This window comes from Bombina bombina, chromosome 2 (assembly GCF_027579735.1).
Source record: "Bombina bombina isolate aBomBom1 chromosome 2, aBomBom1.pri, whole genome shotgun sequence".
Classification (NCBI taxonomy): domain Eukaryota; kingdom Metazoa; phylum Chordata; class Amphibia; order Anura; family Bombinatoridae; genus Bombina; species Bombina bombina.
Window position 1 is genome coordinate 507,641,767 of NC_069500.1, and position 17,121 is coordinate 507,658,887.

General features: G+C 36.7%; 1 protein-coding gene across 2 annotated transcripts in view; it reads right to left on the minus strand.

The window, feature by feature from the left end:
- Positions 1 to 17,121, minus strand: part of LOC128649159 (ubiquitin carboxyl-terminal hydrolase CYLD) — a 113,956-nt gene that overhangs the window by 73,886 nt on the left and 22,949 nt on the right. Inside the window, exons 4-7 of one of the 2 annotated variants that reach the window (XM_053702259.1) lie at positions 13,269 to 13,307; positions 12,629 to 12,903; positions 492 to 657; positions 262 to 403 (exon numbers count right to left, since the gene is read on the minus strand). In XM_053702259.1, coding sequence (XP_053558234.1) covers positions 262 to 403; positions 492 to 657; positions 12,629 to 12,903; positions 13,269 to 13,307 — 622 coding nt within the window. Of the gene's footprint in view, positions 1 to 261; positions 404 to 491; positions 658 to 12,628; positions 12,907 to 13,268; positions 13,308 to 17,121 lie in introns of both variants that reach the window. The other variant, XM_053702258.1, reaches the window with a different exon arrangement.

Here is a 17,121-nt window from a genome sequence, read left to right on the forward strand (position 1 = left end):
TAGGGCTTTTTAAATTTATTTCAGTTTTGTAAAGTAAATATTTTTGTACTTGCTTGTAGGAAGTATCCCTTTCAGCCAATAAGGAAGAGGAAGTTCTGCTTCGAGCCCACATACCAGTATTACACAAACATGTACTTCCTCTTAGATTAAAAATCTAAACCAACATCAATCAAATACATAACACAAAGCTTTAGAAGCTGATGTACCTTTGTAAAGCGAGTAAGCCAATTCAAAGAGGCGACAGTGGTGAGTGTTACTCACCAAAAGAGAGTTGCATCCAGATAACAGGAATTGCAGTGACCTTGGATTCCTTTTTTCCATCCTGTCAAGCATTCTATGGCTTCTCTGCCCGATAATGGAGGTGTATTCTCCTCCACACACTCACTAGTATAGTCCCTGAAAGCTAAGAAGAGGTGACGTAAGTAAGAGTGGTGTGCTGGCTTTTATATCTAACACTAGTTCGTTTTTTTTTGTCCAGATTCTAGGCTCACCGATTGAATTACATCGCTGGATCGGATTTGACTTGCCAGAAAGAGAATAAAAACGCAAGTCCGGACGGCAGTTTCGCAGTTTGACAAACAGAGCCTTATATGGGCCACAGTGAAAATACCGATTCCCTCTGTACGTCCCATCTGTGCATGCCGACATCTCCTCCTCCTGCAGACAGAAAAGGGTTATGGAGCTGAGGACAATGTTCTACAGAGAACAGTCAAGGTGCTAAAGAAGCAGCAAACATACAATAACACATTAGCGCATCATTATTAAACAACAGAGAGGGTTACAAACCAAAGTTCTAGTGAGAGATCATAAGGATACAGGACTGTGTTTGCTTAGAACAGTGGTTCTTGAATTGTATTTCATGATTCAGATAGAACATACAATTTTAAACAACTTTCCAATTTACTTCCATTATCAAATTTGCTTCATTATTTTGTTATCCATTGCTGAAGGAGGAACATTGCACTACTGGCAGCTAGCTGAACACAACTACTCCAATCACAAGAGACAAATGTGTGCAGGCACCAATCAGCAACTAGCTCCCACTAGTGTATTAGATGTGCATATTTTTTCAACATGGGATACCAAGAGAATAAAGCACATTTGAAAATAGAAGTGAAATTAAAAAAGTGTCTTAACATTACATACTCTATCTGAAACATGCAAGTTTAATTTTGACTTTCCTATCCCTTTAACACTCCTGACCCTTTACCCACATCATTTATATGAATATCCCTTAGTGACCCATTTTTAAAATGATCAATTCTTAAGTCTCCAACATTTACTCCTAAATTTACACCCAGCAACACACTCAAATCAATCTGTCTTATTTTGTATACCCATATCTTGTATCTAATGAATCTCTTGCATAGCAATGCGGAATATGTTGGGAATCAAATAAATTAGAAGAATAAATCTATATTAAAAATATGAGCTAAACTAAAATATACTACTCTACACTACATGCATAATCCCAGCAAATAAAAACATCCTATGAGGAGCTTGACCATTGTGATTACCCATTTGAGTCTAACGATTATGAAGTGCCCATCTCTTTCTTTAGTGTACTTTTTATAATAAACAGAAATTAGTTCAACACCTCTGATTGTAACAAAAATAGAACCCAATAATCGAAAAAACAGAAAGGCTGATGAAATAAGTGTTAAAACTTCACCTTTAATTGAAAATCCGTGAGTAAAAAACAAAGGCACAGCACACAGACCTGACTACCGCTGACGCGTTTCCTGCCCTATTGGGCACTTCATCAGAGCTACCTAACAGGTGTGTAAGGACTCCTTAAAAACAGGATGTAAGCCCTGCACACCTGCTGCATAATTAATTATAACAAAAAATGGAAATTTTGTGTGTATTGTGAAATAAATATCCAATCCAACGTGTAAAACAATAATAAACATTATGCATAATAAATAAACTTGAAAATATCGATCATAAACAAAAAATATATACATTATTATACACTAAGACTATGCTTTCATATAAAATTGTATCATTCAATAGGCACATTAGAAACGATAGTACAATTCAATGTGTGGGGGATAACAATTCTTACTGTAACTAAATACATGAATATTCGTCAATTAATAACATCCCAGTGTACTGAAGTTAATTTAAACATGTTGAAAACATATAATATGGAAATACAAGGAGGGAACTGATATTCTAATAAACCTTAGTAAATAAACGATGTGAAATGTACATTGTATATACATGTATTAGGTAACACACAGAGATCATAAGCAGTTAAGTTTACCAATGTGTATTACATCATATAAAAATCAAATGCTATAAAGTATAAACACATTCAAAAAACATATACTGCCTGCTCTCCGGGTGACCAAACTTGAATAGTTTATCACTAAGATTTTATAAATAATCTGGGCGATATCAGAATTTATATCTATTATAAGTTCCAGATCCTAGGTCTATGTATTGTCAATGAACAATTTGATGTCACTTATTTTATTAATACCAAAAGGAGCACCGGTTTTTAAAGTGTGAATCCAGTAAACTTCTCGTTTACTCAGTGCTGCATATCTATTGCCTCCTCTGGGTCCTAGTTTAACTACCTCAATCCCTTGGAATGTAAAACCAGCTGAACTATTTCCATGTAAAGCAAAGTGCTTGGCCACAGGGGTTTTGGGAATTTCTGCTTCCAGGGAAAGTAAATGCTCTCTTATGCGATCTTTGAGCATTCTAGATGTTAACCCTGTATATTGATAATTACAAGACTTGCAGGTCAAAAGATATATAACAAAAGTAGAAGTGCAAGTAATATGCTCTTTAATCTTAAATGTTTGACCTGTACAAGTCGAGGTAAAAGTATCGCCACATGTGACATAGCTACAACTCTTACAAGGTCTGACATTGCATTTATAAAAGCCTGGTTTAGATGTTAACCAATTAGTTGACTGTGTGGTGTGTAAGCTCTTCTTGCTAAAATCCTTTCTAGCCATATCACCAATGGTTTTAGCTTTACGAGAGATAAAATTACATTTACTAGAGATGTGTTTTAGATCTGAATCCCTATCTAGGATTGGTAATCTATTCCTAATAATTCTACTGATGTCATCAAATTGTCTGCTGTAAGATGTAATAAAATTCACACCACCTTTTAATCCAATATCTTTAACCTTATCTTTCAGTAGACTATTTCTATCAAAATTACTCACTTGTTCCGATATCTTCAACAAACTTTGTTCATCATAGCCTCTCTCTTTCAGTCTAATAGTTAGATCTTCTGCATGTTTCTTATAACTCTCTATGTTGCTACAATTCCTCCGTAATCTGATATATTGACCTTTTGGTATCCCCTTTTTTAAGTGAAATGGGTGGCAAGAATCTGCTCTAAGAATAGTATTACCAGAGATCTCTTTCCTAAAGACCTCAGTAACAATGCCCTCTGCACTGTGACTAAGTTTAACATCTAAATATGGTATGGCATCCTTAGAGTGACTAAATGTAAAACTTAAGTTAGCATCATTCTGATTTAGATATTGCACAAATTCATCTAAGATTCTATCGTCTCCACTCCATAATAAAAGCATATCATCTATAAAACGTGTATAATAGGTGATATGCTTCTTAAATGGATTTGCAACATTGAACAATTTCTTGTCCTCAAATTCAGCTAGATAGAGATTAGCATACGAGGGGGCAAATTTAGCCCCCATCGCAGTGCCTCTCTGCTGTAGAAAATACATGCCATCAAAAATAAAATAATTATGATGTAGCAAAAAGCTGGTTACTTGCAACATAAATTCTATTAGGCCTGAATCATAGTTCGAGTATTTAGACAGCATAGCTTTCATAGCCAATAAACCTTTATCGTGTGGTATACAAGAATATAAGGACACAGCATCTATTGTTACAAAGTTACAATCTGTATCACATTTACATTCTTGCAAAGATCTGATCAGGTGTTTAGTGTCACGTAAGAAACCTGGTAAAGATTGGACAACTGGCTGTAATTGTGCATCCAACCATTCCCCCAACCTCTCCCCCAGAGAGCCAATGGCAGATATAATAGGTCTCCCTGGGGGATTGGTTAAGCTTTTATGTACTTTAGGCAGGAACTTGAAAATTGGGATTCTAGGGTGTTCTACATATAATGTATCACATATACTGTTAGTGAAAATGTTTTTTTCTATACCATCATCTAACAAAGAAGAAAGTTCCCTTTGAAATTTGACTGTGGGATTAAAGGTTAATTTTTTATAAGTATCGATGTCACTCAGCTGTCTCATAGCTTCTTTAAGATATTGTTCTTTATTTAAAACAACAATTGAACCTCCCTTATCAGAATCCACTATCACCAGATCTTTATTGTTAGTTATTTTTTTTAGAGCATTCCATTCCCTCTTATTTAAGTTTCTATGTTTATTTGAACTACTTTTTAAATTCTTCTCAGCTAGTTCTGTTAAATCTTGTTCCACTATGGCATGAAAAACCTCTATGAGGTCTGTACGAGAATTTACTGGATAAAAGGTACTTTTTTTTAAATTTTTAACTACCTGTTGTTTAGTTTTATTTGTCTCATTCTCATTATCCATATTAAGATCACATAATGAAGCAATGTCACATAACTCTGAGAAATTACATTTTTCATTCAAAGACATAGTTACAGGAGGATCTAGTGGACTCTCATCATTACCCAATGTTGGGTCCTTGCTGAAGTGTTTCTTTAGTGTTATCTTACGGACAAATTTGTTCAAATCCATAATGGTGTCAAAAAGATTAAAGTCTTGTGTAGGTGAAAAGCCCAGACCTTTAGATAACACTACTTTCTCAAACTCATTTAATGGATGGTCCGAAAGGTTAATGATCTTTAGTTCTTGTAATTTTTGTTCTTCTTGAATTTCTGACGGCTTGGATACCTTGGTGCCTGCGAAGGGATAGGCACTTTGCTCTTGTCTTCTGTTGATAGTGATATCACCTCCCCGTTTTTTTGGCCGTGCTCCCATCTCTTCTTCAGATCTCGATTTTGTTTTAATAGGTGTAGATGTCAACTTAGGTGTACTAGAAGCCACACTATTTGTGCTTTCACTATGTGAGTCCATGGTATCCAGACTTGTAAAAGTGACCTTTTTGTTCTTTCCTTTATCCTTTTTGCCATTCTTCTTTTTGCCATTGTTACTGGATTTATTGTTAGAATTTCTGTTTGTGGTGTTCCAATTATAAACAACTTCCAAATCATAATCTTTGCAATCTCTGCCATATTTCTTATATTTATTAGTAGATAATTCTTCTGCAGTCTTGTCCACAGTTTCCTTCAATTGTTCTTCAAATGGAGTATATTTCGAATCCTCTTTAAATACATCTAGCTGTAATTGCAGCTGATCCAGTTCTCCCAGTATTGTGTCCCTTTGTTCTCTTTTAAAGGTAACTAGTTTTTCCATTAAGATGATAGAACAATCTGAAAGAGCTTGGTTCCATTCCATCATGAATAGAGGAAACTCTTTATGAAATGCCGGAAATTTTTTTAACCTCAGTCCTCTGGGAATTTTATTCTCTTTGATATACAAACTTAAAAATTCAATGTCCCACCACAATTTTAGTTCTTTAATGTGCAATTTTTCTTTTTTTGAAAACAATGATCCCAAGTCTACTTTAAAATCAATGTCTGGCGCTGTGCCTTTAAATAAGTTATCAAACAGTCTTTTTCTGTTATTTTCATCCTGGGCAGCCATATCTTATTGGAAAATATGTCAATCTCCAAAAATAAGAATATACAGATAACAAATTGTTTCAATTTAAAGCCTTAAATCAGTTGAATCACAGTCCCTGCAGGTGTATATCGAAATCAGAAATGCAAACAGACAGCTCGGGCTGTGCAATTCAATACAAGGATCAAAAGCAAAAAATAATGTTAAATGAGCAGCACATTATATTCGTGTGTGCTAGCTGAGACAATGTATCGCTTTGTCCAATTATGAAACAATTGTAGTAAACCTGTGTTGATTGTTGCAATTGATTACCAAGACCGTTAACCCCTTACATTCGCAAGACTCATCGTTATGAATAAAACATAAGCTAGACAGTTCTAGCAATAACAAACTCACTTGATTCTGAGAATGAAATCCAATGTCAGATGAGATCCAGGAAAACGGAACTGTTATATTCACTGTTAGTAGCGCAATTTGTAGCAACAGTCACAGATACTGCCTGTATTCATAGCAGCATCACGGCTTGTTACACAGGTGTTGAGAAGGGCTCCCCTGCTAAGCCCTCGTTTGTAATGATAAGTAAACAGAAATTAGTTCAACACCTCTGATTGTAACAAAAATAGAACCCAATAATCGAAAAAACAGAAAGGCTGATGAAATAAGTGTTAAAACTTCACCTTTAATTGAAAATCCGTGAGTAAAAAACAAAGGCACAGCACACAGACCTGACTACCGCTGACGCGTTTCCTGCCCTATTGGGCACTTCATCAGAGCTACCTAACAGGTGTGTAAGGACTCCTTAAAAACAGGATGTAAGCCCTGCACACCTGCTGCATAATTAATTATAACAAAAAATGGAAATTTTGTGTGTATTGTGAAATAAATATCCAATCCAACGTGTAAAACAATAATAAACATTATGCATAATAAATAAACTTGAAAATATCGATCATAAACAAAAAATATATACATTATTATACACTAAGACTATGCTTTCATATAAAATTGTATCATTCAATAGGCACATTAGAAACGATAGTACAATTCAATGTGTGGGGGATAACAATTCTTACTGTAACTAAATACATGAATATTCGTCAATTAATAACATCCCAGTGTACTGAAGTTAATTTAAACATGTTGAAAACATATAATATGGAAATACAAGGAGGGAACTGATATTCATGTATTTAGTTACAGTAAGAATTGTTATCCCCCACACATTGAATTGTACTATCGTTTCTAATGTGCCTATTGAATGATACAATTTTATATGAAAGCATAGTCTTAGTGTATAATAATGTATATATTTTTTGTTTATGATCGATATTTTCAAGTTTATTTATTATGCATAATGTTTATTATTGTTTTACACGTTGGATTGGATATTTATTTCACAATACACACAAAATTTCCATTTTTTGTTATAATTAATTATGCAGCAGGTGTGCAGGGCTTACATCCTGTTTTTAAGGAGTCCTTACACACCTGTTAGGTAGCTCTGATGAAGTGCCCAATAGGGCAGGAAACGCGTCAGCGGTAGTCAGGTCTGTGTGCTGTGCCTTTGTTTTTTACTCACGGATTTTCAATTAAAGGTGAAGTTTTAACACTTATTTCATCAGCCTTTCTGTTTTTTCGATTATTGGGTTCTATTTTTGTTACAATCAGAGGTGTTGAACTAATTTCTGTTTACTTATCATTACAAACGAGGGCTTAGCAGGGGAGCCCTTCTCAACACCTGTGTAACAAGCCGTGATGCTGCTATGAATACAGGCAGTATCTGTGACTGTTGCTACAAATTGCGCTACTAACAGTGAATATAACAGTTCCGTTTTCCTGGATCTCATCTGACATTGGATTTCATTCTCAGAATCAAGTGAGTTTGTTATTGCTAGAACTGTCTAGCTTATGTTTTATTCATAACGATGAGTCTTGCGAATGTAAGGGGTTAACGGTCTTGGTAATCAATTGCAACAATCAACACAGGTTTACTACAATTGTTTCATAATTGGACAAAGCGATACATTGTCTCAGCTAGCACACACGAATATAATGTGCTGCTCATTTAACATTATTTTTTGCTTTTGATCCTTGTATTGAATTGCACAGCCCGAGCTGTCTGTTTGCATTTCTGATTTCGATATACACCTGCAGGGACTGTGATTCAACTGATTTAAGGCTTTAAATTGAAACAATTTGTTATCTGTATATTCTTATTTTTGGAGATTGACATATTTTCCAATAAGATATGGCTGCCCAGGATGAAAATAACAGAAAAAGACTGTTTGATAACTTATTTAAAGGCACAGCGCCAGACATTGATTTTAAAGTAGACTTGGGATCATTGTTTTCAAAAAAAGAAAAATTGCACATTAAAGAACTAAAATTGTGGTGGGACATTGAATTTTTAAGTTTGTATATCAAAGAGAATAAAATTCCCAGAGGACTGAGGTTAAAAAAATTTCCGGCATTTCATAAAGAGTTTCCTCTATTCATGATGGAATGGAACCAAGCTCTTTCAGATTGTTCTATCATCTTAATGGAAAAACTAGTTACCTTTAAAAGAGAACAAAGGGACACAATACTGGGAGAACTGGATCAGCTGCAATTACAGCTAGATGTATTTAAAGAGGATTCGAAATATACTCCATTTGAAGAACAATTGAAGGAAACTGTGGACAAGACTGCAGAAGAATTATCTACTAATAAATATAAGAAATATGGCAGAGATTGCAAAGATTATGATTTGGAAGTTGTTTATAATTGGAACACCACAAACAGAAATTCTAACAATAAATCCAGTAACAATGGCAAAAAGAAGAATGGCAAAAAGGATAAAGGAAAGAACAAAAAGGTCACTTTTACAAGTCTGGATACCATGGACTCACATAGTGAAAGCACAAATAGTGTGGCTTCTAGTACACCTAAGTTGACATCTACACCTATTAAAACAAAATCGAGATCTGAAGAAGAGATGGGAGCACGGCCAAAAAAACGGGGAGGTGATATCACTATCAACAGAAGACAAGAGCAAAGTGCCTATCCCTTCGCAGGCACCAAGGTATCCAAGCCGTCAGAAATTCAAGAAGAACAAAAATTACAAGAACTAAAGATCATTAACCTTTCGGACCATCCATTAAATGAGTTTGAGAAAGTAGTGTTATCTAAAGGTCTGGGCTTTTCACCTACACAAGACTTTAATCTTTTTGACACCATTATGGATTTGAACAAATTTGTCCGTAAGATAACACTAAAGAAACACTTCAGCAAGGACCCAACATTGGGTAATGATGAGAGTCCACTAGATCCTCCTGTAACTATGTCTTTGAATGAAAAATGTAATTTCTCAGAGTTATGTGACATTGCTTCATTATGTGATCTTAATATGGATAATGAGAATGAGACAAATAAAACTAAACAACAGGTAGTTAAAAATTTAAAAAAAAGTACCTTTTATCCAGTAAATTCTCGTACAGACCTCATAGAGGTTTTTCATGCCATAGTGGAACAAGATTTAACAGAACTAGCTGAGAAGAATTTAAAAAGTAGTTCAAATAAACATAGAAACTTAAATAAGAGGGAATGGAATGCTCTAAAAAAAATAACTAACAATAAAGATCTGGTGATAGTGGATTCTGATAAGGGAGGTTCAATTGTTGTTTTAAATAAAGAACAATATCTTAAAGAAGCTATGAGACAGCTGAGTGACATCGATACTTATAAAAAATTAACCTTTAATCCCACAGTCAAATTTCAAAGGGAACTTTCTTCTTTGTTAGATGATGGTATAGAAAAAAACATTTTCACTAACAGTATATGTGATACATTATATGTAGAACACCCTAGAATCCCAATTTTCAAGTTCCTGCCTAAAGTACATAAAAGCTTAACCAATCCCCCAGGGAGACCTATTATATCTGCCATTGGCTCTCTGGGGGAGAGGTTGGGGGAATGGTTGGATGCACAATTACAGCCAGTTGTCCAATCTTTACCAGGTTTCTTACGTGACACTAAACACCTGATCAGATCTTTGCAAGAATGTAAATGTGATACAGATTGTAACTTTGTAACAATAGATGCTGTGTCCTTATATTCTTGTATACCACACGATAAAGGTTTATTGGCTATGAAAGCTATGCTGTCTAAATACTCGAACTATGATTCAGGCCTAATAGAATTTATGTTGCAAGTAACCAGCTTTTTGCTACATCATAATTATTTTATTTTTGATGGCATGTATTTTCTACAGCAGAGAGGCACTGCGATGGGGGCTAAATTTGCCCCCTCGTATGCTAATCTCTATCTAGCTGAATTTGAGGACAAGAAATTGTTCAATGTTGCAAATCCATTTAAGAAGCATATCACCTATTATACACGTTTTATAGATGATATGCTTTTATTATGGAGTGGAGACGATAGAATCTTAGATGAATTTGTGCAATATCTAAATCAGAATGATGCTAACTTAAGTTTTACATTTAGTCACTCTAAGGATGCCATACCATATTTAGATGTTAAACTTAGTCACAGTGCAGAGGGCATTGTTACTGAGGTCTTTAGGAAAGAGATCTCTGGTAATACTATTCTTAGAGCAGATTCTTGCCACCCATTTCACTTAAAAAAGGGGATACCAAAAGGTCAATATATCAGATTACGGAGGAATTGTAGCAACATAGAGAGTTATAAGAAACATGCAGAAGATCTAACTATTAGACTGAAAGAGAGAGGCTATGATGAACAAAGTTTGTTGAAGATATCGGAACAAGTGAGTAATTTTGATAGAAATAGTCTACTGAAAGATAAGGTTAAAGATATTGGATTAAAAGGTGGTGTGAATTTTATTACATCTTACAGCAGACAATTTGATGACATCAGTAGAATTATTAGGAATAGATTACCAATCCTAGATAGGGATTCAGATCTAAAACACATCTCTAGTAAATGTAATTTTATCTCTCGTAAAGCTAAAACCATTGGTGATATGGCTAGAAAGGATTTTAGCAAGAAGAGCTTACACACCACACAGTCAACTAATTGGTTAACATCTAAACCAGGCTTTTATAAATGCAATGTCAGACCTTGTAAGAGTTGTAGCTATGTCACATGTGGCGATACTTTTACCTCGACTTGTACAGGTCAAACATTTAAGATTAAAGAGCATATTACTTGCACTTCTACTTTTGTTATATATCTTTTGACCTGCAAGTCTTGTAATTATCAATATACAGGGTTAACATCTAGAATGCTCAAAGATCGCATAAGAGAGCATTTACTTTCCCTGGAAGCAGAAATTCCCAAAACCCCTGTGGCCAAGCACTTTGCTTTACATGGAAATAGTTCAGCTGGTTTTACATTCCAAGGGATTGAGGTAGTTAAACTAGGACCCAGAGGAGGCAATAGATATGCAGCACTGAGTAAACGAGAAGTTTACTGGATTCACACTTTAAAAACCGGTGCTCCTTTTGGTATTAATAAAATAAGTGACATCAAATTGTTCATTGACAATACATAGACCTAGGATCTGGAACTTATAATAGATATAAATTCTGATATCGCCCAGATTATTTATAAAATCTTAGTGATAAACTATTCAAGTTTGGTCACCCGGAGAGCAGGCAGTATATGTTTTTTGAATGTGTTTATACTTTATAGCATTTGATTTTTATATGATGTAATACACATTGGTAAACTTAACTGCTTATGATCTCTGTGTGTTACCTAATACATGTATATACAATGTACATTTCACATCGTTTATTTACTAAGGTTTATTAGAATATCAGTTCCCTCCTTGTATTTCCATATTATATGTTTTCAACATGTTTAAATTAACTTCAGTACACTGGGATGTTATTAATTGACGAATATTCATGTATTTAGTTACAGTAAGAATTGTTATCCCCCACACATTGAATTGTACTATCGTTTCTAATGTGCCTATTGAATGATACAATTTTATATGAAAGCATAGTCTTAGTGTATAATAATGTATATATTTTTTGTTTATGATCGATATTTTCAAGTTTATTTATTATGCATAATGTTTATTATTGTTTTACACGTTGGATTGGATATTTATTTCACAATACACACAAAATTTCCATTTTTTGTTATAATTAATTATGCAGCAGGTGTGCAGGGCTTACATCCTGTTTTTAAGGAGTCCTTACACACCTGTTAGGTAGCTCTGATGAAGTGCCCAATAGGGCAGGAAACGCGTCAGCGGTAGTCAGGTCTGTGTGCTGTGCCTTTGTTTTTTACTCACGGATTTTCAATTAAAGGTGAAGTTTTAACACTTATTTCATCAGCCTTTCTGTTTTTTTCGATTATTGGGTTCTATTTTTGTTACAATCAGAGGTGTTGAACTAATTTCTGTTTACTTATCATTACAAACGAGGGCTTAGCAGGGGAGCCCTTCTCAACACCTGTGTAACAAGCCGTGATGCTGCTATGAATACAGGCAGTATCTGTGACTGTTGCTACAAATTGCGCTACTAACAGTGAATATAACAGTTCCGTTTTCCTGGATCTCATCTGACATTGGATTTCATTCTCAGAATCAAGTGAGTTTGTTATTGCTAGAACTGTCTAGCTTATGTTTTATTCATAACGATGAGTCTTGCGAATGTAAGGGGTTAACGGTCTTGGTAATCAATTGCAACAATCAACACAGGTTTACTACAATTGTTTCATAATTGGACAAAGCGATACATTGTCTCAGCTAGCACACACGAATATAATGTGCTGCTCATTTAACATTATTTTTTGCTTTTGATCCTTGTATTGAATTGCACAGCCCGAGCTGTCTGTTTGCATTACTTTTTATAATAGTATGATGAACCAACTATAGATCACTAACAAGAAGTGCACAACCATTTACTTAAGAGTATTGCATTGAATGTGAACAGATATTGTGCAGAAGCAGAATAAAAGAGCAATTCAGTTACCATTTCAAGTCCAGCAATAAGGTCAGAAGAATCTGGTATCTGCCCAATCCAGCGAATCACCCCATAGATTGGGGGGTTGTGAACCTCTACCATGGAGTTCAGTTCCAACCCTAATGCTTGTTGTTCTGTTTCTGGCAAAAGGCTGCTGGTGCCTCCATTTGAAGGGGGGCAATATAAACTTGCAGGTGGGTGGTGGTCATCAGCGGAAAGATTCAGTTCAGATTGAGGCTCCTGTGTTGGAGGCTGGGTGGTCAGATGTTGAGGTTCATCTTCTGCTGCTAAGTAAGATGACAATTTACCATATGTGTGCAGTCCAACCCAAGATTGTTCCATGTAACCTCCATTAAAAAGTATATTTCTTATGGGAGCAGTAATCCAGTAGTATAACCACCACACTACAACTCATGAACTCTATTTTTATTATGTTGTTAATAAGAACACTTGAAAATCAACTTGCTCTTGATATCACTGTATATTAAGGGCCAGAATCCTTTGCATTTTAAAACTATACCTGTATACTCATATTCTCCTGGCTTCTCGGAAAACATATTTTAATTTTTGTCCATTCCCCTTAACCGAAAATAAACCGCTACTCTAGAATTCATAGTTGTTTTAACCCAAACTTGCCTCATAATCTTACCATGTTCCTCTGGAATACGCCACTTGACAAGTTTCTCTTCTATTGGAGGAAAGAATAACATAATCAGTAATAAATAAGAGAAATCAATTAATCTCATTATAAATCTCACTTTCTCTCTACAAATACACCTGCTCTAATCTTAGAGGACTTCAATATCCCCATTGATAACCCATCTACCCCTGCTGCCTCTAAACTTCTCTCACTCACAAACTCCTTTAGTCTTTCACAATCCACCCTATTCCCTACTCACCGTGACGGACACTCTCTTGATCTGGTATTCTCCTACCTCTGCTCCCCTTCTGATGTCAACTGTCGCCCATTTCCCATCTCAGACCACCATCTGCTCACCTATAATCTCAATGTACAGACTAAACCTATTTCTACCCCCCGCCTCCGCACCTGTAGAAATCTGCACACTGTAGATCCTCTCCAACTTTCTAACCTTATTCAAAAAAGCCTTCCCCACACTTCCACGGTATCCTGCCCTGACCTTGCTACAAACCACTATAACAATACTCTTTCCTCTGCACTCGACACCCTTGCTCCTCCACAAATACGCAAAACCCCACGTCATCAGCTCCAGCCCTGGCACTCTCAGCAAACACGCTATCTACAAAAATGCTCCCGTGCTGCTGAACGTGCCTGGAGGAAATCCCGCTCTGAACACGATTTCCTACACTATAAGTTCATTCTTTATTCTTACTCCTTTGCCCTTCACTTAGCCAAGCAAAACTACTTCTCTTCTCTCATATCTTCTCACTCATCAAACCCTAAACGTCTCTTCTCCACTTTCAACACTCTCCTCTATCCACCTGCACCACCCCCCTCATCTGACTTTAGTGCTCAAGACTTGGCAGATTACTTTTTCAACAAAACACTTACCATCAGAAGCAACATCCCACCACAAGACTGCAACCTTTCATCTGCGCCCCCGGTCACCCCCTCCAACACTCTCAGTACCTTCCCTCCAACCACTGAGAATGAAGTGAGTTCCCTAATATCTTCCTCACACCTCACTACATGCCCCCTTGACCCTATCCCTTCACATCTAATACCCTCTCTGTCCTCTACCCTCACCCCAGCTCTTACTCACATATTCAACCGATCCCTTACTACTGGTTCATTTCCATCATCCTTCAAACATGCAAAGGTCACCCCCATCCTCAAAAAATCCTCCCTCAACCCCAATTCTCCTACAAACTACCGCCCCATATCACTACTTCCGCTAGCTTCTAAAGTCCTGGAAAAACTAGTTTTCGATCGCCTAACACACTTCCTATCCTCCAACTCATTGCTTGACCCCCTGCAATCTGGCTTCCGTCCCCAACACTCAACTGAGACTGCCCTCACCAAGGTTACTAACGATCTTCTTTCTGCTAAAAACAATGGCCACTATTCTATACTTATCTTACTTGACCTGTCTGCTGCCTTTGACACTGTTGACCATCCCCTCCTCTTACGGACTCTCAGCTCCCTTGGGCTCTGTGACATTGCCCTCTCCTGGATCCACTCTTATCTCTCTAATAGGTCCTTTTCTGTCTCATTTGCTGGTGACTCATCCTCTCCACTGCCTCTGTCTGTTGGAGTACCTCAAGGCTCTGTTCTAGGCCCTCTACTCTTCTCTATTTATACTTCCTCCCTGGGTAAACTTATTAGTAGCTATGGCTTCAACTATCACCTCTATGCTGATGATACTCAGATCTACCTATCCACCCCTGCACTCTCTCCGTCTGTCCTTTTCCACATCAGAGGCTGCTTATCTGGCATTTCTTCCTGGATGGCCTCTCACCACCTAAAAATCAACATGTCCAAGACTGAGCTTCTTCTAATCCCCCAACTAATTCTACTCCAGTTTCTAACTTTACTATCACTGTTGGTGACACCACTATCTCCCCATCACCCCAAGTCCGCTGCCTTGGAGTTACACTCGACTCCAATCTGTCCTTCATACCCCACATCCAATCGCTCTCTTCATCCTGTCGCAACCACCTACGCAATATCTCCAAAATTCGTCCTTTTCTGAGTGCTGAAACTACTAAACAGCTAATCTATTCCCTAGTAATTTCCCGGCTTGACTACTGTAACAACCTACTAACTGGCCTTCCTCTCTCCCGCCTCTCCCCCCTTCAATCCATCCTAAATGCCTCTGCTAGGCTAATCCACCTCTCCCGACGCTCTGTATCTGCCGCACCCCTCTGTGAGTCCCTTCACTGGCTCCCCATTCACAGCAGAATTAAATTCAAAATTCTCACTTTGACCTACAAAGCCCTTACCAATGCAGCCCCCCCCATACCTGTCCTCACTCATCAACAAATATACTCCAACCCGTCCCCTAAGATCCAACAACGATCTACTCCTTGCCTCTTCTACCATCACCTCCTCTCATGCTAGACTACAGGACTTCTCTCGTGCTGCACCAACCCTCTTTCACTTCCTCGTGCTGTCAGACTTTCCCCCAACCTCTCCTCCTTTAAACGCTCCCTAAAGACCTTCTTGTTCAGGGAAGCCTATAACCAAATCAGTAACTAATGAATTCCACTTGCCTAATAGTTGCCCTCATCTAACTTCACACTAACATCATTCCCACCTTTGCAGTCCCCACCTCCTGTTTCTCACCCTCCTACCCATTTAGATTGTAAGTTCCCAAGGGAACAGGGCTCCCAATTCCTCCTGTATTTGTTTGTTAAATTTTGTCTGGTGTCTCATATTGTACTGTCCTTTTATCTTTGTTACCTATGAACAGGGCTGCGGAATCTGTGGGTGCTTTATAAATAAAGAATAATAATAATAATAATAATAATAATAATAATAATAATAATAATAAAGTGTTAGGAAGTCCAACTACTCAGATTATGCAGAGGAAGCTCTGCATGACTTTAGCTTGCAATCTATGAACACATTAAAAAGAGATTGTAATAACATTTTAGTGTGCACAATTTTCATGGTACATTTATCAGTGCTGAATACAAAAAATAAAAAAATAAAAAACTTCTTGTAAGTAAACAAAGCACGTCTTTTTAGTTTTATTGTATATGATATTTCTTGATCTACACTTTCAGAGGCCTTCAAAAAGCAAAAAGATGGTAACAATGGCACTACAGAGGTTGTTGCCCTAAATAATTTCAAAGGATTGGACCCCACTTATAGGGTTGAGTATTAAAAAACTATTGGGCGGGTGCTGTACATTAAACAAGAGAAGTGGATGCAAAAAAAATCAGTACGAAACTGAACAAGAATGTACATATATAGCACTCAACATACCTATATTTCAATGGTAACACACATAGGAGCAGAAAAGACAAGGTGCCAATGTGGGTATCTGGTTCAAGACTTTATAAAACTTAACTTTTATTAATATAAATAAAAAATAATAATGAAAAAAAGAAAGAAAACGTGGCCTAAATGTTAAAAACACAGTAACGTAGAATCTACTGGGCCTCAGAGGTAAGGTCAGTAGAGAAGCTCAGTACAGTTGATATGACAGAGTCTCGGGAAATAACAGACAGTGCCGGGCCGAAGTATGAGTGACCTTCAGGGTGGCCTGGGAGGTAGGATTGTGTCCAGAATTTAATATATAGGGACTCAAATGTAGGAGAATACCAACCAACACTATATTATCAAGGTGAATAATCTATGTTCATATTGTGTGGATATAAACAGGATATTCTCTAATACATAAGTCATATAGTAAGTAGATGCCCGATCCACAGATATCAATACAGATGATGTATATACAGAAATTATGCTGGGCAGCGGTTATTAGTGAGTATCCAACTGCCAGACTGAGACAAGGGTGGTTACTAGAATAACAATGTGCTACAGGACACCCTTACACAACAGCTAAGAATTTGGC